Source organism: Vidua chalybeata, chromosome 1, assembly GCF_026979565.1.
Source record: "Vidua chalybeata isolate OUT-0048 chromosome 1, bVidCha1 merged haplotype, whole genome shotgun sequence".
NCBI lineage: Eukaryota > Metazoa > Chordata > Aves > Passeriformes > Viduidae > Vidua > Vidua chalybeata.
This window is the reverse complement of record NC_071530.1, coordinates 147,684,535-147,705,715: the sequence shown is the minus strand read 5'-3', so window position 1 is coordinate 147,705,715 and position 21,181 is coordinate 147,684,535. Positions and strand designations below refer to the sequence as shown.

Here is a 21,181-nt window from a genome sequence, read left to right as displayed (position 1 = left end):
CAGGTTGTTGCATCCAGAGTAAAAGAAAATCAGCAGGGCTGCCTTTTTACTTCTCACCACAGCCTTTGAGAAAAAAAAAAAAAAAAACCCCACATAAACAACATGTGAGTTTTTCTCTCAGTGAGAAATTCTGAATCCCTTCACATTTTTACAGCCCCCTCCACTCCAGCAGTCCTTGCTCTAAAAATAATGTTTGTTTTTCAATTAAAATCAACTCATTTTTGAGCCAATATGTTTATTAAAACTAAACATGTTTGTGGCTGAATTGCAAGTCTCTGTGGGATAAAGGACACCCCGGTACTAAAAAGGAAAGATGCAAAGTCATTGAGTATGAAAGTGCAAATTTGATCTGTAGTGAAGTCTGCTTTTGTTCCACTTGCTTCTGTACAACTGCAGCAATTTAGTGCACTTGACCTTTACTGTGAGATTTAGAAAGGAAATGTTTGATACTCTATTTTCAAGAAACCTGTAAGGCAGATAACTAATACTTCTGCCTTTTCCAGATTGTTCTCTGAATAATTTCTTTGATACACAGTCAGAATTCAGAGACCTTGATTTCTTGCTCAGCAAACTCTTAGGAAGTACCAAACTGGCACTGAACACTGAATTTTGACATCACAAGCCCCTACACTACAGTTTTCAGTAGGTGCAAATCTGCCTACCCTGAGTGTTAGTATTCTAACTTTGTTTCCTCTGTAGTTTGTATGACTTGGGAATCAGTTATAATTTTCACGTGAAATTACCTCTACATGAATCCCATCAAAAACCCACACAGAGTCTGCAGCACAGAAATTAATCTTTTCTGCCCTGTTCACTGGTGAGCTCTACTGGTTATTATATGAGGTGGATGAATCATGGATGAGAAATACATTGATTTAATTCTTTCTGTGTTCATTTTACTCTTGAATTTCAATACACATCTCTAAATACCTGCACAGAGCATTCCTTTTTTAAAAGACAGAGTTGGAATGGTATTTCCAATTTCCATTAAAGCTTTACATCCTGAGCTTTGCAGGACCATCACTATATTAGAGCACTATAAAATATCTACACAATATCTATCCATAAACAATTGGATGAAGCTCATATATGCACTAAGAAATGTGCTGCAAGGCTGCACATACAATGTTTTAGGCCATGATTCAGAACCAGGGTATGATGGCCAACACTGAGGGGAAAGGACTGGTTTTCAGGAAGGAGCCTTTTGAGGGTAGTATCCAGGGCTTTAAGAAGCTGAATTCCATAGATGCAGTGAAGTATGTAATTCCAGAATCCAGTCTGTGGCACTGGCCACTTTGTATGGTCAAGAATGATTGAACACAGACTTTCTCTTTAACCCTCCCACTCTCTTCCTTTCCAGTGATGTTTACTGAGTAAATCCCAGGTGCATTTTTTTTCCATTATTATTTTGTGTCTTCTTTCCTTCCTTGCCTACTTTCCCACTGAGTCCATGAGGCCAAGTGCAACCAACAGCAACCCAGGCAGTGGAGTTTCTGGATTCTGTTGCACCTATTGAAGGATGATGTTACACCTATTGAAGGATGCTTAACTTCTGTACACAAACAGCTTTTCCAAAATGATCTCCAAAATGAAAATGAGATTTCACAACAGCAGGTGTTCTTGTGCCTCTGTATTACTGCTATTTTTTTTCCTGATGCAAGAGAATTTTATGCAGTGTTCAGTATATATTATATTGTGAATTCATAAACTCCCCACAAATAACAATGCTAGAGATAGCAGCAGGGATCAAGATCTACAGCATATTTGTGTGGAGGAATTCTGCAAATGAAAAAGTGCCATGAAAATGCAAGGCATGAATACATTGCAGCCTCCTCAGCTTGCAGACCTGTCAAAGGTCTCAGTAAATGTAATTACATCAGTCACATGCTTTCTTCATGCCATGTTAACAGAACAGAAGGAAGACATAGAGTGGCTGATAAACTCCTTGGTCCAGATTTAATTCAGTCATTCACATGTGGAAAATAAACTGCATACAGATGTATTTTTTGCTGCCTTTATGGTGAATTATCACAACAGTAAGTATTCTGGGTCATTTTGTATCTGCTTCAATAACTGAACATAAAAACACACCCTTGCCTCCAGAAATTAAAATCAACTTAGTACAAGACTATGGTCAATAAGCATTCATGTTCACACTTGTCTGCCTGGGCTAATGCCAAGGGATTTGAGAAAACAGCAAGTGGAGAGAAGATATCAAATTGCAGGGATTGCTGTTAAATCTCTGCTTACTGGACCAAGGCTTGAAAAGTCATCAGGTAACATGGTGAAGAACAAGTCTAGCACAGCAAGGGTCACAGGATGCTTGTCTTTACTAAGAGAGAGGAGTGATGTGCTGAATTAGGTACAGAGGAAGACAAGGCAATGACATTACACAGGCTGCTTGATTTAGCTGCTGTTCACTTGCTCATCAAAGGAGTCTCAGGGTAGACTTGATTCTGTATGCTGACCCACAGCAGCATCTCATTTTATACAGATTTTTCTGGCAGCTGGCTGTTTTATCAACATCTCTAGAACAACAACAAAAAAGAGCCAAGTCAGTAGGATCGTGTGCAAGTTATTGAAGAAGCTTAAATCCTTCGGTTAGCAGCAGTAGTTTCTATCCATTTTTTTTAATATAATGACTGTGGAAGTGTCCATGAGCACCAGAAAGTGTTTTCAGGAAAGATTGCTTTTATCTGGCTGACAGTCTTCTATTTATAGTTGGCAAATATTTCATGGTTCAGGTTTATGAGCACACTGTAAACTTTGGTATAATGACTTTAGCTTAAGCCACTTACAGCCATGCAGCAGGTTGCACGTGAGGCTTTTTGCTGGGGGGAGCAATAGAGGATGCAGCACTTACCATCATTTCAGAAATTCAGAGCTGCTAGCCACAAAGCCCAATAATGAAGAAAAAAATGTATAATGTCTCAGAAAGTTAAGCTTAATACTTTGCTTTGTCAATGAATAACAAAAAATTTTATAAGTAAGGAACCCGATGAGTTCCTTTGCTTTAATGTATTCAAGTATAACGCCAAGGAAAAGGATCCCAAGCAGAAAATCAACAGCCTGCATCTCAGACTGTGGGTCCTGGCTGACTCTAATCAGTGATAAAGATTCATTGTGCTCTATCCCATGGGATGCCTTACCCAGAGTACCAAAACACTGTTGGACAGGTCTGGAGAACAATGACATTACAACACTTTGTTCTTCCCTGGGTGCAAAGCAATACTGCACTTGTGTGCCAGTCAGACTGCTAGGGGAAAAGAATTTTTAAAAAGTGCCCTAAAACTGAAGCAATGGGGAAGGGATCTTTTTCAAAGCTGAGACAAGAATAAGGATGTGAGTTTTCAATGTTTCCCACTCAGAATTGCAGGGCTTTGCGTTCTATCCTTAGTAGTGCAGGGAATACCTTTTCCCAAAGAGATTAAGCTGCGCCAGCATCTGTCATGCAGATCAGTCCATTATTTACGATATGGGAGCTGTCAGGTTAGATCCTAGACATGTTCCCTGCAGGCTTAAGCCTTGTACCCCAGGCAAGCACACACAGAGAGTGTCACTGACATCCCACGGGAGTCTGGATGTGCCACAGATGGATTACAAGATCCTTTTAGAATAGACAGTGAGGGATAATAAGGAGAATAGTCATGGCAATGTTTGGAATGTGTATCTTATACATGCCTTGAACTCTACCTACTATGTCCACTTCTCTGGGAAACTTTCTTTGGGCTATTAATTTGTGTTGAAATAACCCAAAATATAGAGCCATAGTAACATTTTTAAGGGTGGATATATGAAGCTTGTGAGAGTTTGCCAAGGGTGAGATGAAGTGTACATGTGTAGTTATGGAACACTACACATGTAGGGTCTCCTGTTGCTGGAGTCCATTTAAGAACCATGGAGACAGGAATTTTTACCCTACTTCATTATCTCAGACTCACACATGCACTTAGCCACACAGTTTTTGGCCTGGGATATTTGGGAAGGAAATCATGTCAGTCTGCACTGAGCTGGTGCTCACACATACAACCCTTGAGTGTTAGTGGTGAGGTCCCTGAGTGTCCCTCTGGACTTGGCCTCATGCATCTGTCCCACTTCCAAGGCCTCCCTCCACTCTCAGTGTCTTCTCCCCAGTCAGGATCTTCACCTTCTGCTTTCCAAATCTCCAACTTCTCAAAAACACTTATTCTTTTCAGGTATAAATCTCCTCTTCTTTACAGACTTGGAGCCCTCAGTTTTCCCAGTCAGAATATCCTAGGTACAGAACTACAGAAAGTGATCAGCCTCCTCTCTGGTGGTCCTTTTTAATTTCCCTTTACTGATAGGAGGATTCAGGATGTGCCATTTCTGTTTAGACCAGAGCTTATAAAAGTTTACAGTCAGTCTCTACAGTTGCAGCAAACAGGTTTCTGCTTGAGAGTTCAGTCTGATCTCAGACATTTCCCAAAAACACAGAATCATGGAATGGTTTGGATTGCAAGTGACTGGAATCACTAGATGAGAAGTGTAGTCACTTAGGATATTTAAGCAGTCTTAAAAATGTTATCTCCAGAAAGTATCAGTGCTACTCCAGAAAGAACACCATTTTTGAAATGTCTGTGTGTGACTTAATAATAAAGTTCATCCACTTCTCTCATCTCAAAAGCTGCTTAAATTTGATACTTCCATAAATCCACGAGAAATCAATGAAAACCAAACAGCCCTTACTCTTCTTTACTCCAGCATATTTTTTCCCTTTTTATCCTTTTTGTTGGAGACACAAATCATGACAGTCACTGTTTTGCCCCATGCCCTGTATTTTCATCTACAGAACTGAGGTCTCTGACCATAATTCACTCACTTGTTGCTAGAAGGTTTAGCCCAGAACAGGTCCTGTCCCACACACACTTAGAGAGCAGAAAACTGATGCAAAAGCAGAAAATCTTTGCTGATTTTAACTTTGATTATAAGCTCCTATAGGCAGAGCAGAGTAGCATCTCTTCCATTTATTTCCATGTATAAGAGCCTTGAAAATGGTTAATTAATAATGGTTTTCAATGTATTGTGTAAAAAACTTCAGAATTGCTTTAACTGTCAGATTGTTGTGATGTTTGAGAGTGAGATTTCTGGCCTGGAGTGGTTGGTCTCTTTACCTTGGCCTCACTCTTTGTTAGTTACAGAGGCCAAATTGTTCAGTGTGAAAGCAATAAACATTTCAAAGTTCATAGCTCAGCAGCTGGTGAGTCACTCCTGAGCCAAGGGGAATGTCAACAAGAAGAGATGCTCTGTGAGAGGTGATTAGTTTCTGTAGAGAGATTCAATGATTCATTATCATGTCTGGCTGCATTTTAATTGCAAAGGTTAGAAAACTGTGTTTTGACCTAGGGACTAATAGGGAGAATAACATAATTTTGATAGCTGGATTGTCTTAGCTGAAACTTTTGCTAGATCTGCTTGTAGCCATTAGTTGTACATGTCTTTCTTGTCTTTTATTGGTATCTGTGCGCTGGCATTTAGAAGATGAATCTTGTGCAGGGGTTGCATTGGAAAGCTGTGGGAACAGAACAGAACAGTGGTCTCTGACCTAAGAAAGATATTATCAATGTAGAACATGAAAAAAATCTAGGTAACTAGGTATGTACAGGTGATGGGGAAGTACAAGCAGAAAAGAAATCAATACAGATCACATGGAAATCTCTGAAAGAGGTGAGGATTTGAGAAGCAGTCATGTGGATCACACAAGGGTAACCTAAGAGGAGGTCAGATGGAATGAGTGGAATTACAGTGGCAGAGCAGAGAGAAGACTGAGGTTTCATTTATTTAGGCAAGAAAAGCCATTTTTTGCTTTTAACAATAAGAGATAAGAACAAAGATATTCTCTCTTTGGGAAGTCAGTGAAAACATAGAGGAGGAGAAAGAAGTGTGTGTGGTTGATTGAAGCAAAGTTTTTATCATCACAACTGAGCTAGTCGAGCCAGATAGGGTTAAGATTATGCAAGACTTGTTCTCATTTCTGTTACTTGTAACTTTGCCACGTTTAATTATCCTGGCTGAATTTTTATGCTGGGTGTGTGCCTAAAACTGAAGGGTGTGTGTCTCTGTGTGTTTTACTATTTCAGTCATTCTGAAACCTGAGAAGTGAAGAAAGATTTGTTTTTTTCCATATGAAACAAAGATGCCAACCTATTTTATTTCCTCAAGAGGCTCTAATGCACAGAGTACCTGAAAATCCAGTTTTTAATATTAATGCCATAGATGTGCCTTTTGGCTGGCTGGAAACAGATATCCAAGTTTGTAAATTTTGGAAAACATGGTAGAAGCAAAAAGCTCCCAAGACATGGGAGCTCTCCCAGCACCACCATAATCAGGGGTAGCACCTGCAGCTCCCACACATTGAGCAAGACTTTCTCTCCACTGACCCCGTCACAGGATTATCACAGGACCCAAGGTCTTCCTGTGTGCCACCATCCACATCAGCTGGGTGAAGCTTCATCAGGTAAGTGTTAACATGCACAGATAGAGCTAGAGGAGAGATTAACTCTTCTCTAGGCTTGATTGACTGATTGGCCAAATCTCTGCTGACTTCAGGGAAAGCTGGACACCTACATGCTGACATCTATATGTAGGTACTTGAATCTGGAATTCAATCCCATCCCTCCTGTCTCTGGAAAACTGGAGATAAAGGGTGTTGACAGCAGAAGGTGTTGACAGAGAATGAGTGATGACAACAGAAAGTCTGTGGCTTGTGTTCAGGGCTGCTTTTTGTGCAGGGACCACAATGAAGGAAAGGAGATTCTGGCTAAAGCCAACGGTGGAGGGTTACAAGCCAAAAAATCTGAGGGCAAAGTCCAAGGACCCCATATACCAAGTGACATCAGACTGAAAGGAAAGACAGTTGGACTGGGCATGCAACAAAGCAGATTAAAACAGAGTCTGTAGTAGAGGAATATTTTTTACTGAAGGAAATTACTTTCTGGATAGAAGGATAAGAGCAACTTTTTTTTTCTCTCCCGCAAGAAAAGCAAAATAAGGCTCAAAGGATGCCCTTGTATGACATGCAACAGAAACAAATTCCTAAACTTGAGAATATCTATGTCATAACCTCATTTCTTCATAAAATAAGGGACAGATGGAGGAGAAAATAACTTTCAGAATTGTGGTTTTCATTAAAAGCAAAACAGAAAAAAGATCATCAACAACAAAACATTAAAAAGTCTTGACAAAACCTCTTGCACGCTCTCTATAGCCACACAACACATGGTGCTCCCAGCTGGCAATGATCCTATGCAGGGTCTTGTACAGACGAGGTCCAGATCAGAGGCTGGGAAAAAGCACAGCTCTGAGCAACTCATCCACTTATCTTTCCATCATGTTTACACCCAGAGCAAATCTTTGGCCAATCTACATTTCTTTCTTAGTTTTTTGAAAAGAAATCAATTAATTTTATTGACTATTAATTACAACACAGCAAAGCATAAGCAATTATTTTGCTGAATTACAGCAAATCTTACCTAATATTTCTGCAAGCCCTGTAGCACTTATCCAAAACTTGACTTCAGATAGCTCTGCAGGACCTTTACAATTTTCTGTTTCAGACTGTCTGTGGTTCGTTTCAAATGTGAGAAAGTTACTGAGGGCTTCAGCTTGTGTTTTTAGACTCGTATTGTCACATAGATGGATTTTACAATTAGTATTTTGTAATGCTCAGGAGCCTTGGTCATGGATCAAGAACCCTCTTGCCTTAACAGCTGTACAAAAACAGGCACAGTGAGCTCTCCCTCCTTGTGAATAGCATCCCTTCCCCTTTAATATGATGTAGTTTTGTTGAAGTCAGGTCAAACTCTGTTGTCAGCTACCCTGGAGTATATCTAAAGCCAGTTTGTTGTTATTTCAACAAAAACACAGAGTACACAGCAAGGCTTTTGCTTCAAAGTAAATGCCCTTCATCAGTGTGAAATTGCCTCCTACAGCAGAAATCAGTCTCTGAGCTCTGCTGCTTAATCCGCCGGGCGCTGACAGTCAGTGCCCTGAGTGCCAGCAGTGCCAACTGGCAGCCGAGTCCTTGGGTGGATTAAACCAATTATTGCTGCTCTGTCTTCCTGCTTCATGCTCTCCCCTGACTTCCCAGGTCTTTCTGTTTACACATGATTTTATATGAATGCTGCAGAGTTTTGTTGTCTCTCTGTAAGGATGTTCATTGTGGCTCAGTGCTCTGCATGTGCTGTTGGTGTTGTGCACACTGACCAGCCATAGGTTCTGGTGCACTGGAAGATACCCTGTGTGTGGCTTTCTGCTCCCCTTCCTCTTTAAAAACCTGATGTTAGGTTGTTTTTCTGGTTCTGAAGGCTGAACCACCCAGTGATTACCCTCATTTGGATTTTTCTGCCTCTCTGTGTGTTCCCAGAATCACATCCATGGTGGTGCTGCTAAATGGGTGTGTGGAGGTATAAAAAGAGTTTGATTTCTGGGAAGGTTTTAGGTCTTCTTTTCACCTCTGGTGTAGAAAAAGGGGTGTTTCCTACTGAGGGACTGGGGAGGGTGGTGCAGCCTGCAATGGTGTGTGCACAGCACAATGCAGCCTCACCATCTCCTCCTCATGATCCATTCACTGTAGTGGGCAGAAAAATCTTCCCAGTGACACTTAGAGATGGCTTAAATATTTTATATCTGAACAAAGCCTACATTGACAGAAATATTCTGAAGACTGAAAAATTATCTGGTTTTCATGGTAATTTCTATTGAATGGTACAGGGGCTATTCTTCTCACAAATGAAAGAACAATAATGATGCCAGGACTGTGCTCTACTTTTAATGAACATTTTTGCACTGGACTGTGCATAACTAATTAAAAAAAAAATCCAGTATTCCATTGTATGTTCACTTCCTATCTTCAAGGCATTTATTCTGTAAGGATTCAGTCACACAACCTGTGGCTGAATTACAGAGTATTTTCAGTGCTACACCAATCTGATGTCTCTAGGCCTTCAGCAAATAGATTTAATAATGTTTGTAGGTGCACTTAGATGGAAAGACCTAGAAGGTTACTCCTCCAGGTCTCCAGCATGACGGTCTTCCAGAACTCCTTGCCAAATGGAATGTTTTAGCATTGAAGAATCCTTGTGATTTAACATGAGCCATACCAGGTCTTCCAGAAGCAAAAACATGTTCCTGAAAAACCAGAACATCCAAGAATATTCCACCTACACATGCCCTGTGTCTCTTTGGCATGCAAATAAAAAACTAAGCTCAAACTAGACACAAGTCCCACAGCAACATGAGAACTAATATTTGACAATTATTAATTTAATTTTTTTTTTCCACAGCCAAAGGATTATATCAAATATTCTCCAGTGGATAAATCAAGGATTGGAGGGTTGGTTTAGAACTGATTCTGTACCATGAGTGCTACAGCATGACCTCAGGATATGTCTTCATCCTAGCTCCTCCTTTTCCCAGATCAAAGTCGGTTAACAGATACTGCACTGAGTCCTGCTGTGATTTCATATCTTTCATACATGTGGCAGCAAAATGGGTGAAAAACTGCCTGATTCAGGATTTTTCATCAAACATTAAGACTTCTCAAGAGAATGTCCTACCTACAACGGATACGTCTCACACATTTGTAGTATCTTGTAGTCTTGTTAATGTGAGTAAAAATTGAGCAACAAAGCTCCTATGGCAGAGAGCCAGGGGACTCAGGATTTATGATGGGCACTTTAACTTCACAGTTTCTACTTGTCTGGCCTCCATGTTAACCCAAAAGACCACCTCCATGGGAAAGGTGGCAGAGCAGGTGATGTCCCAGCTGAACCCACAAATTCAGCTGTCATCCATTTAAGCTCATGCTCAGTGTATCACCACGGAATCGTAGAGGGGCTTGGGTTGGAAGGGACCATAAAGATCACCTCGTTCCAACCCTCTGCTGTGGGCAGGGACAACTTCCAGTAGATGAGGCTGGTAAAAACCTCATCCAACTGGAACACTTCCAGAGATAAGGCATCCACAGCTTTTCCCGGCAGCCTGTGCCAAGGCCTCACCAGTTTTACCCTATTGCAGACCCCTGTATGAAGTACCTGAGTCTGCCACAACCTCTCCTCTCAGAGGGAGATGCTGATCTAATCCTATCTCTAGACTGCACATAAACTGCAGAACAAAGAAAAGTCAATGAAGGAAACCAAGGGGCTGTTAAAGTGATAGTATTGAGCTGGCTGGTGACTTTTTCATCAGTAGCCTAATAACTGACAACGATTTGCAGCTGTTCATCAACATTTACAGGTGACACCTCAGTGCAAAACATCTGAAGGATTTCCTCCAGGTACAGTAATTAGAGCATAATTAGAACTATTTACAGAGGAAGCATGTTCCCTCCCTGGGAAAATGGAGATCTCCCTGTGCTACAGCTCAGCTGTATCCATCAGTGCAGGGGCCAGGCTTCCCATTGCATTTCTTTCCTACTTCTAACTAAGTGTTTAAGACCTCTGCTGCACAGAGAAAATAGAAACCTAAAAAGTCTGGGAACACAAGATTGGCATCTCTTAGTCACTGCCTTTGCTCAGCCTTTCCCTTTGATCTGTCTTAGCAGGAAAGAGGCAGCAATTTTTCCATCTGTTCCAGCTTGAGACCTTGTTAAATCATTTGAGTTCACTGTTTCCTGTAAATATATATATGTATAATAAGAGTTTCCAAAGGAAATATCATTAACAGTGTTAGCAGCTGAAACTAGAGGACCCCTTCCATCTCACCAAGTACAGCCTCCTAGAACTTAATTTTTCCCCTCTGAAGGTGGGTTTTTCACCTTGATCTCCTTATTTGGGTCATAATGTCTGAAGAAGACATCCTGTATGTTTTATGTATTGCTTTGATCTTCATATTGGAGGAGATGAGTTTTTTACTAGTCCAAAACCTTAATCTTCAATCTGATAAAGTTTTCATACTTCCAGCTGTGGAAGACCAGAGATATTCCTGGTATTGGCTAAGAGTTGGATGCGTTTTCATTCTTACTATGAGCAGTTGCTTGCTTGAGGGTATTGATCCTACACAATTCTGTTGATGACATTTGCTAAATCCCTTTGAGTGCTCAGCAATAAGAACAGTTCACTCACACCAAGAATAGCCTGGGAGTTTTGTTGGGTGCCTTTTGATGATTAAATGGCTTTCAGTGGAAAATTATCCCTTTTATCAAAGTTTCCTCACCAAATATAAGGTAAAAACTTTCTGGAATATATTTCAGGGCAGCCTGGAACAGATTGCTCTTGCCCTTACCTAATTTTCTCTTGAAAAATTGTCTCAGATTTTTATTTTCCCTCAACCTCACCTTCCCTTCACTTAAACTGTGTGAGCTAAGTCTCTTTACACTTCCTCCCCATTTCATCCCTTGCAGGCCTTTTGCCACCTGTGCTATGCATGCTGCTTTGTTTCAAGCTATTTTAAAACTTCACTACTTCAATTTCTTTGACTGTGAGCAAAACACTGGCATGGCAGACATCATTAGCAAGATTCAGTCAAAACTATCCTTTCATAGGTTGGATGTTGCAGACAGAAGCATTCAGCTCCCTACATTCTTCAAAACAGGTACCGCTTGAACATCAGAAGAGGAAGTTACATAAGGTGTTCTCCTTCTCCAACATGTTGCTTTTTCAAATATCTAGCCCTGCCAGGCATGCTAAACAACATGCACAGAACAGTGTTGATTAGCATATCATTAGTTTCACCAGCAGAGCCTGGGACTGTGGGTATGCTGTGAGTAAGCCTGGAGATGCTAATGACAGCTGTGAGCAGAATGAAGATGAACCCTGCTCAAACATCAGTTCTCAGCAGCTTTATTGGAACAGTTCAGGTGTACAGCTGGCTGTAAATGGGAGCCTGTACTCAACAGGACACACTCTAGCAGCCTGATTAAAATCTGTGCTTGTCTGGAGCAGCCCCACTGAATTTAATGTACATCAAATCATAGAATCATTTCAATTGAAAAGGACCTTTAAGATCATTGAGTCCAACTATTGACCCAGCACTGCCAATTCAAACACTAAACCATGTCCCCAGGGACCACATCTATACAGCTTTTAAATATCTCGAAGGTTGGTGGTTCCACTATTTCCATGGACAGCTTACTCCAGAGCTTGACAACTTTTTGGTGAAGTAATTTTCCCTAATATCAAATCCAAACCTCCCCTGGTGCAACTTGAGGCTGTTTCCTCTTGTCCTATTGATTGTTACTTGGGATAAGAGGCCAACCTCCACCTGGTTACAACATCCTTCAGGTAGTTTGAGAGAGCAAGAAAGTCCATCCTGAGTCTGTTTTTCTCCAAATAAACACCCTCAGCTCCTTCAGCTGCTTCTCAGTCTCGTGCTCCAGACCCTTCCTCTGTTGCCCTTCTCTGGTGACAGCTGAGATTGTTTGATTGAAGGAGTTCTTTCCCAACCCCATTGTCTTCTCTCTCCTCATCCTCCCCTGTGCTTGGCTCCTGTAGGGCAGGCCTTCTCCTTACCAGACTGGATGCACTACCTTCACTTCTGCTTTGAAATTTTCCGTAACAGGAAGAGCAGAATGCTGGAGTAAATAGGACTCAGCAGAGAACGTTTATTAGGCCAGGGAATAAGGCTGCATCAAAGAAAGAGAGTGGACCTGAGAAAACACATGTCCGTTTGTTCTTCCCCAGCCCCAGTCCTCCTCTCAAAACCAGCACACAGATCAAGGAGGTTAACACAGAGGAAAAAGCAGAAAACAGAAAGTATTGCTCCAATGAAGTAATAATTTTTGCTTTTTCCATGGCAGCAACTCAAGACTGAAATATTTCAGGGATATCTACAATGAAAGTGATGGTGCTAGTTCAGGTTTAGTAAAAGATGGCAACCTTTTTTTTGTGGTCTTTTGCAGTAATTCTGTGGCAATTCACATTCCTGAGAGGCAATGACAAGCCCTGCTCTGCTATGGGGTGGTTGCAGCACATCAGCTGTCATGACAGGGGAAATGTATGCTGAGAAGCAGCAGTCCTTCTTCCTACCTATCATTTAAGAAAAAACAAACAAACAAACAAACAAAAAAAAAAACCCACAAAAAAAAAAGTGTTAATTAGGCCTCTTTAAGAGGTCTGGGTGAACATCAGCTATGCTTTACACAGGCAGCTGGGAAGTCTTTATTAGGAACAGATTTAGTTCATGACTAATCTGAACCATATTTAAACCATGACCTCACTTATTCATTAATTTCTATCTCAATAGGATGCACTGGAGCGAAGAAAATCATCAGTGTGTTATTTCTTCACATCACTTGTTTATATCTGCAATCATCTTTTTCACTGGAATGTATCAGCCTACAAACTAAAATTGCTAGACCAGGGAAGAAACCCCAACTGTAAATCGAAGTCTTGTGGAGCCATAGCACATTGCTTCCCCTGGAAGCATTTCTTTGCCTTTTAGGTGTAATCATGCAGGAAGTTTAACATGAAAACCAACAAAGGAAATCCTTATTGATTTATTCAATACTATAAAGGTGTAACAGCAAAGCAAGAAGATATCCCAGAAGTGCCTTTTAAAGATGTGCACTGCATAGCAAATGGATTTTAAAGTGAAACTCTGGAAAAAAGAATTAATTCAAAGTTTGTTCATGATACCTGAAACAAAAATACACAAAAGAAGACAAAGTCAGGGAAAAAAAGTTTATGCAGGCATTCCAGTGTAAAAGCTTCCTGCTGAGGAGAAAAGGAAGAAATCAAAAACTGTTATATCCACAATCCAAAACAGAATTTTATTATGGTTAGTGAATTTACAGAAGTTTATATCCTTGAATCTCAACTGTAAAAATTAATGACTCACTTAGAAGTCCAGCCATACTGCTAGATTTCAGATATTTACCTTAAAGCACTGCACGTGTCTGTTTGGCAAATGTTTCTTCTTCAGAGAGACAGAACATTCTTTAGAGGAATTTATCCCATCCCAGAGGCTGCACAGGCTCCTTAAAGAGAGAATAGATCCATGTTCTTCTACTTGTTGGATAGAGTCTGGACCTCAGTATTACTCTGGGTAATATTTTTTCAGAGTTCACATATTAATCCCAGATACAAAGACATTGGCTGTGAATTGGAAGTATTCATCTGATAAAGAAGGCAAAGTTTGTTCATTTCAAGCCTTCATATAAAAGTTACTCAAATAGCTCACAGAGATCCAGTCAGATTCTTAAAATCACATATTTTCTAATGCAAATGGAGTCACTGGAGAAACTTATAAAGGGGGAAAAAAAACATAATGAGACTGCAAACTTTGAAACAAAACATTTAGCTTTAGCTCTTTGGTTGGTGGTAAGAGCAGGTGAGTTAGGTAAGCAGTGATTATCAATCCCTGTGTGATTACAACTCTACCAGTGTTTGAATGGGATGTGATGGCACCTGGGCATGGCACCACTGAGGAGCAGCAAAACTGGATCCCTACTCTGGCAACATCCTGCTCATCATGGCAGAGCAAGAGGTGGATGCCATCACTTGCAGGAAAGCTGGGAGCAGCACTGTGCTTCAGTCAGTGCCTTAGTGTTAAATCTGGAGGAAGGATTGCAGAAACTGTTTTGGTTTTGAGATGTTAATGAGACACTTAAATGGGATGGGGCATAAATTATCAGTCTGATTAAAAGATCTTGTTTCTGGTGTGTAGAGGAAGATTAAATGATCAAAGGGAGCTCAATGAGAGCAATGTGCCCAGATTAGCTGCAGCAGAGGGAATGTGCAAAAGGAAACCTGTGGTAGCCAAAGAGCAGAAATGAGATGAAGAAGGAAAGGTTTTTACCTGTGTGCACAGCCAAAGTAGTGGAAATACTGTTTGAGAGAGTTTTGTTAAAAAAATAACATATATATAAAGAAGAATTTCCCTCCTGGCTAAAAGTAAAAGGTAACAACCAGCTGAGTGCAGTTCTGCATCAGAGGCAGGATGGAAAGAACAATCTGATCAATGTTAGATCACAAGTTTAGCTGGGATCATTATGAAAAATGAATGATAATCAGCATTGAGGGATAAAACCCCAGTACAGCATACTTGTTAACACCATATCCAGCTTTTCTGGTGCACAGCTGAGAAGCTGCTTTCATTCCCACTTTCCCAGGACAGTCACATGGAATAACTAGCCAGTAAATACCACATTAAATGGGCAGTAACATTAGTTGCTCTACATGGTAGAACAGTATTTCCACTCTCCTCATGTGACTGTTAACAGCAATCACATTTCTGTTAACAGTAGCCTAAACTGCAAAGGCAGAGAGACCAGCTCTGGAAAACTAATGATGAGAAGAGACAAAGGAGCAGAGGGGCTTTGGTGAGTAAAACTTGCTACCTGCTTGCTTTGGTGTGCCTGCTCAGTAAATCTCTGTTCAGCTGCTTTACTCTGGAAGTACCAAGGTTGCAGACACTGAGTTTCAGGAGGTGAATTCCTAAGGCACTCACTACTCTTCTCTTCAATGTGTTTAGAAGTGTCCCAGTTTTGTAAATCCTCTAATTTACTTAAATGTTTAACCAAATCAACAGTCTCTCATGGTGATCATCTCCCTGTATCTCTCAGTCTGGTAGAAAGGCTTGAAGTATCCCTTGCTCCAGGTCTGTCCTGGAGCAAGACACATAGAGATGTTATAACATCCTTTAATCCAACACATCAGTAGTTAGAGGTTTGAGAGATTTAACTCCTTTTTCTGCCTAAAGGGAACACAGAATCAGGACTCCAAATCTGAGGCAAAGAGCTTAAGTACCTGGTATTGCTCACAAAAGCACTGTGGAGTAGCTCCCCTTCTGTAGTTTATTGAAGCACATTCACTTTTATTTAAATGGTGATAAATTCTTTAGGTTAAAAGAGAGTGAGTGCGATCATTTTGCTTAATGGTAAATCTCCCCTTGGGACAAAGAAGGGAAAACCTTTCCATCCTTTGTTTCACTGAGCACCTAAGAGAGGAAATATAAAATAAAGAAATGTTGGGGGAAGGTGGAGGGAGTTCTGTGTAGTCACTGGGTTCACATAATGTTTTTTAGACTCTATCTCCAATATTCCAACTTCAACATGAGGTGTACACCACTTCCAAAGCTGGTCTCAGTATTTCATGAAACAAAAACCCTTTGGGCAGATTGAGGCGAGGAAATGTGGACTAAGATCAATAGAAGCAGGGCAAGGGAACTAATCTTCAGAGTCTGCCATATGATTGTGAATAGTTTATTCGCTGAATTTTTGAATGAAAGACATCACTATGACTGCTCCAGGAGCCTGGATACAGAAAATACAGTTTGAAATGCTTCCTAAGTGAAGAGGAATTGCTAACTCTTGTGTCCTCCCTAGGTTAGATATCATTTAGATATCTAACTTCAGCTACTAACCCCTCAAAGCAAAAAACAGGATACAAGGGATGCAGGGACTTAAGCACCTGGAGCCACTCCTGTTATTTCTGGGGCATCAGGAATAAAATAGAAGCAAAAGAAGGAATTTGCAGCTTGTGATTTTGAGGGCTCTCATCCTGAAATCCTGTTGACTCACAGTACAGCATATGCAAGCACAGAGCATGTTGCTGGGAATTATATGTATCTTATGTCCAACAAAACACTGGAATGTGTAGGTAGCTGGAAGGAAACACCTGGTCTGTTCACCCCAACCCAGCCCTCTGAACACTAGGAAAGGTAAAATCAGTGTTGCTTTCAGAGGAGTCTGCAGAAGGTTTCTGGCATGGATGCAGTTGCTCTGATACACATGTGTGTAAATGCACATAGCTGCACCTGCAGTACAGAGGTAACAGTGCTTCTAGTCTTCATGTGCAAAACAAAGGCATCAGATATGGTTTTGGGATCTCGAGCTCCTGCAGGAGGAAGGAATTAGCTGTTGAAAAATACAGCCGGATCAGGGCAGCAACAGCTTCTGGTTAATCATGTGTTGGGCACACCTCAGCCATCAAAATGGATCCTATGTAACTAATGGTGGGTGATTCAACTGCAGATGGCAACTTTAAAGAGAAAAATTTCCAAGGTAAACAAGAGAAAGCCATGTGTGGTCCAAGAGTCATTCTGGAGTAATTCCTACTGCTGCAGTGTAATCTGCTGCATTCCCCCACACTGCAATGTCAGTGATAAATATGCTTTTAGCTGTCTCTTACTTGCTTCTGCTGTAGGCTCAAATCCAGAAGATATACAGGAGAAAATGACAAAACTAATTAACCATACGTACTAAAAAACATTCCACTTGAAAATAAAGTTTGAGCTTTATAATGTTAAATCCAATAGCAGCTAGAAAACGAATCTACGTAAAGTTCAAAACTAAAGTTAGCTGTGTACAAGTTTGTGCCGTTTCACTGAGGTTTCTAATTTCTCAAGTAACAAAGTTGCATGAATTTTTTTCCGTCCTAGCAGGAAATGAGTTTCAGCTCTACTTTGGGCATACAATTGATTTCTCACCATACTGGTGTGCCTATCACCGTGTGCTAATTGGCACCCGAAGGAGTCAAATTAAAGAGGGAGGAGGTTTAGTCTGTCTTGCCTGGGAGCAGTTTCCTCAGAATCAGAGCAGCAGGATCAAGGCAAGCTGTGTACAATGCCTGTGCTGTAACCTGTTTTGAAGAGCTACAAGGTGGGCCCCCAGGGATTCACTACATTAATTTGCCCTGCCCTAAATTGACTCTAATCTGTTTCAAGGTATTATTGATCAGAATGCTAAAGTCATTACCCTCAGCATTTAGCTGAGGATATGAAGATGTACAGTGAACTTAACATCACCTGGTCAAAGATACATGTGAGGCAGAAACCACTTGTGGAGTTCCCATGAGTTGATCCCAAAAAGATAGTATCTCTGCATTGAGTCCTTGGTTCCCACACGTCACACTTGTTCTATATACAGTCATGTCTCCATGGTAAGCTGCTTTGAATTTTTTTTTTTAACCAAGTCAGTAGCAAGCTAATGGGAAACCAGGAAGGTGAGAAGTTTTGAAGAGAAGCTATTTTAAAGAGAAGCTAGAAATTCTTATATCTGAGAGGCCAACAGGAAATAATTAGATGTAGTTTATCTTCTATTCTGGGCTTTGAGCTGACAAAGAGGCGTATACAATTGCTCATGGAAATGTATTTTGAAGTAATAAACAGCAATGTGTCCTGAGTACCTGCAGTTCTTGGATACCCTGGGCACAAGGACAGTATGGGTTGGGGCTCAGAAATTCCAATTATCCCAAGAGAAGCTGAGGCCCAGCTCCATTCATTTGAAACCATGGGGTAGGATGAAAATGTTAGAATTAACAATTGACAGATGTGAATAATCAGCTCTGTGAGCTGGGACTTGTCCAGAGCCCATAATATTTGGGAATTCTCTTAAGCCCTACAGTATGAGATTTAGCATCCTTTTTTAATATTTTGACAGGGTGAATTATTTTAATTAAAAGTTTTAATCATCAATAAAAATAACTGTGGATGCTTCTGATATCTATGTAGATGTTCTGTCCCATTTAAAATTCTGCCATTTTTGGCCTCATCCCCATCCTACAGCAATTAATTACAGTTTAATCACATGGGTGAATTAAAAATGACATTCCTTTGATCTGCCTTTCATTCTTCACCTCTTAATTTCTTTGAACAACTGTCTGGACACATGAGAAAGGAGGAATCTTCTCTAGAGCATTCATTATCCTATATTATTTTACCACATCCCATCCCAGCCATCTGCTTTCTTAAATACAAAATTGCAGCCTTTCAGGGGTTGGAATTTAGAGTAGTCTGCAATGTCCTTTGAAAAAAAATGGAGCATTTGCACGGAAAATCTTTTTCCCATGAACAGCATCTGCTGTTACATTCAGCCATGAGCTGCTGCATGTATTTGCATGCTACTTTCCTTTAATCTTCACGATTCTCACTGGTCTGGGTCATTTGGTTGGAAGGGATGTAGGTGCTGACTGACAGCAGCACTGAGGCTGAGCTGGTCTCCAGTTCAGATGTTGGCTCTCATTGCCTCATCTGCTCATTGCAGTTTGCTATACCTCAGCCTTCTCCAGGAGCAGAAATGTGTGTCCTGTTATTTGTTTTTGTGCGTAGGGGTCTTCTCTGACACAGATCTCCACTCCATAGCAGTGCCCAAACCAGAATCAACCAAAAATCTTGAGTAGAGCAAATGATTTAACTCTTTCCTTCCTGGCTCTGGTCCCACGTGACTGAAAAAAATCCTAAGTAAATCCCATGACACAGGAATTACTTTTGAAGCAAGTGTTTAATCCATCACTTTGTTCATACACACACCTGGAAGTTCTCAAGGCCAGGCTGGATGGGGCTCTGAATAACCTGGTCTATGAAAGGTGTCCCTGCCCCTGTCAGGGGATCTGAACAAGGAGATCTTTGAGGGCCCTTCAAACCCAAACCATTCTGTGATTCTGAGTCTGTGATTTAAGCTCTGTTATATAGGTGAAGGTGTGAAACTATGTAGGTGTGTTCCCAATAAAAAGATGCTCTTCTGGGTTGGAGTATAGAGCTGTCACCAGCTGATTTGGGGCTGTGAGTGGAATTACTGTGGCCCTGCAGCTGTGGGATACAGAGCACCAGTGATGTGCTTTCCTTTGAAAGCAGATATTGTGGGTCTGGGCTGTGCCTGCTGAAGGATGAAGAACATGAGAAGGAGACTGTACAGCTGCTTCCCTGAAAAGGGAAAGCTCTTCCACACTCTTCCCAGGTGTCAGGTTGGCTGGAGAGCCATGCTTCAACCCTCAATTACAGAGCTATGAAGAATAGAATGTGCAAATACACTGAGACAATTGGGAGTCTGAGACCTTGCTTAATGAAATTAGGCTAGAGATAACTGCCTATAAATATACTTGGAAGAAAAGAAAGGTAGCACCACAGAGGGAACAGAGGTAGTTAAGCCAAGTAATAATGCACATTAGTAAATAAATGTTAGAAGTTAGATTCTTTTTTTTTAACCAGTGAAAGTGCACACAGGTAACCCTCTCTGAAATGATCCAGAAGAGCATAGTAAGGAAGTAATTAAATCCTGCAGGGGGACAAAAATTTATAAATTTATCTTCTCTGTCCTTCTGTTTGTTAAAAAAAAATAAAAACAAAAAAAAAAAAAAAAAAAAAAAAAAAAAAAAAAAAAAAAACAAACAAAAAAAAACCAAAAAAACCCAAAAACTTGAAAAGCTAGGATAGGGATAATGAGGAGGGGACAGGAAGACTTGAAAATTGTTTCAGGAGTAAAAATAAAGAGCTAAAGGTTAAAAAAAAAAAAAAAAGGAAAAAAAAGTTTGAAATGCATTTCTTTGGAAATACGACCTGCCCTCACAGCAGGGAGCAGAAAGGAAAAGCTCAGCACCTGAGACTGGAAAATGCAGGAGAAACACAACAAATGGCAAGTCCTGACACGAGGAGCTTGCGTGGTTCTGTGCAGAGAGGGCAAGAGGAAAAGTCACATTGCCCGGGAGCAGAGCAGCTGATACCATCGGTGTTTGCACATCACCTCATTAACACCAGCAGGTTCTTGCCAGGTGCTGTCTTGTTTCAGGGCTGGACACAGCCCTGTCACCACGGTGCTATTTTTATCCCTAAACAGAAGATTTCTGAACTAGAAAGAAGTTCAGCTGGCAAAAGATATCAAATGCCTTTGATTTGAGGAAACACAGCAGCTCTTCCGATTCAGGTGCAACAAGCAGCCCTGATGCTCATTTTATTCCCCAAAACCACTGCATGTGGTTGAAAATGCAAAAAAAATATTACAAAAGACACCAAAAGCCCCCTGTATAGTTGGTTTTGGGAGATTTTTTTTTTTTTTTTTTTTTTTTTTTTTCTCTTTTCCAGGGGAATTAATCATGTACAGCTCAGCTTCGGGTCTTAGACTCTCAGTTTCTCAAATATCAGGTCTGACATATAAACAGAAAGCAGAATAGTTCTGTTCCACAAAAGAGAAAGAAGAAAAAGAAAACAACAAACACACCTGAATGCCATTTGTCCAGATTTAACTCAGGCTGACAGTCACCGTGATCTTTGCTATGTTTTACCAGAATTTCATTATTGCAAAATGTAGTTATTTCAAAACAAAATTTTATTCAGCTGCTATCCCCATCATTCTGATTTCAGAAAAAGAAACAAAACAAATCCAAGCTTCAAAATGATGCACATAAACTAAATGCTTTGACGTGAGCCACCACTTGCAGCAGGACAAGCTCACCTAATGCTGCCAGGGATGCTGTGGGTGTAGATGAATATGTATGCACATGTTTGGGAT

The 21,181-nt window shown here is 40.6% G+C and overlaps 1 protein-coding gene and 1 long non-coding RNA gene across 3 annotated transcripts in view; one reads left to right on the top strand and one right to left on the bottom strand.

Annotated features, from left to right (window-relative positions):
• Positions 1-11,906: 11,906 nt before the first annotated feature.
• Positions 11,907-15,147, bottom strand: LOC128796474 (uncharacterized). The gene is made up of 3 exons (XR_008433821.1): positions 14,755-15,147; positions 13,834-13,933; positions 11,907-12,580 (listed from the first exon to the last, which is right to left on the bottom strand). It is a non-coding gene; the product is annotated as an uncharacterized LOC128796474 (long non-coding RNA).
• A 54-nt stretch (positions 15,148-15,201) lies between these two features.
• The window catches only part of FAM135B (family with sequence similarity 135 member B), a 249,498-nt gene continuing 243,518 nt past the window's right edge, over positions 15,202-21,181 (top strand). The window contains exon 1 of one of the 2 annotated variants that reach the window (XM_053958011.1): positions 15,202-15,277. Coding sequence is in view for 1 of the 2 variants with exons in the window: in XM_053958037.1 (XP_053814012.1) it covers positions 15,243-15,277 (35 nt within the window). In the remaining variant the exon portion in view is untranslated. The remainder of the gene's footprint in view (positions 15,278-21,181) is intronic. The other variant, XM_053958037.1, reaches the window with a different exon arrangement.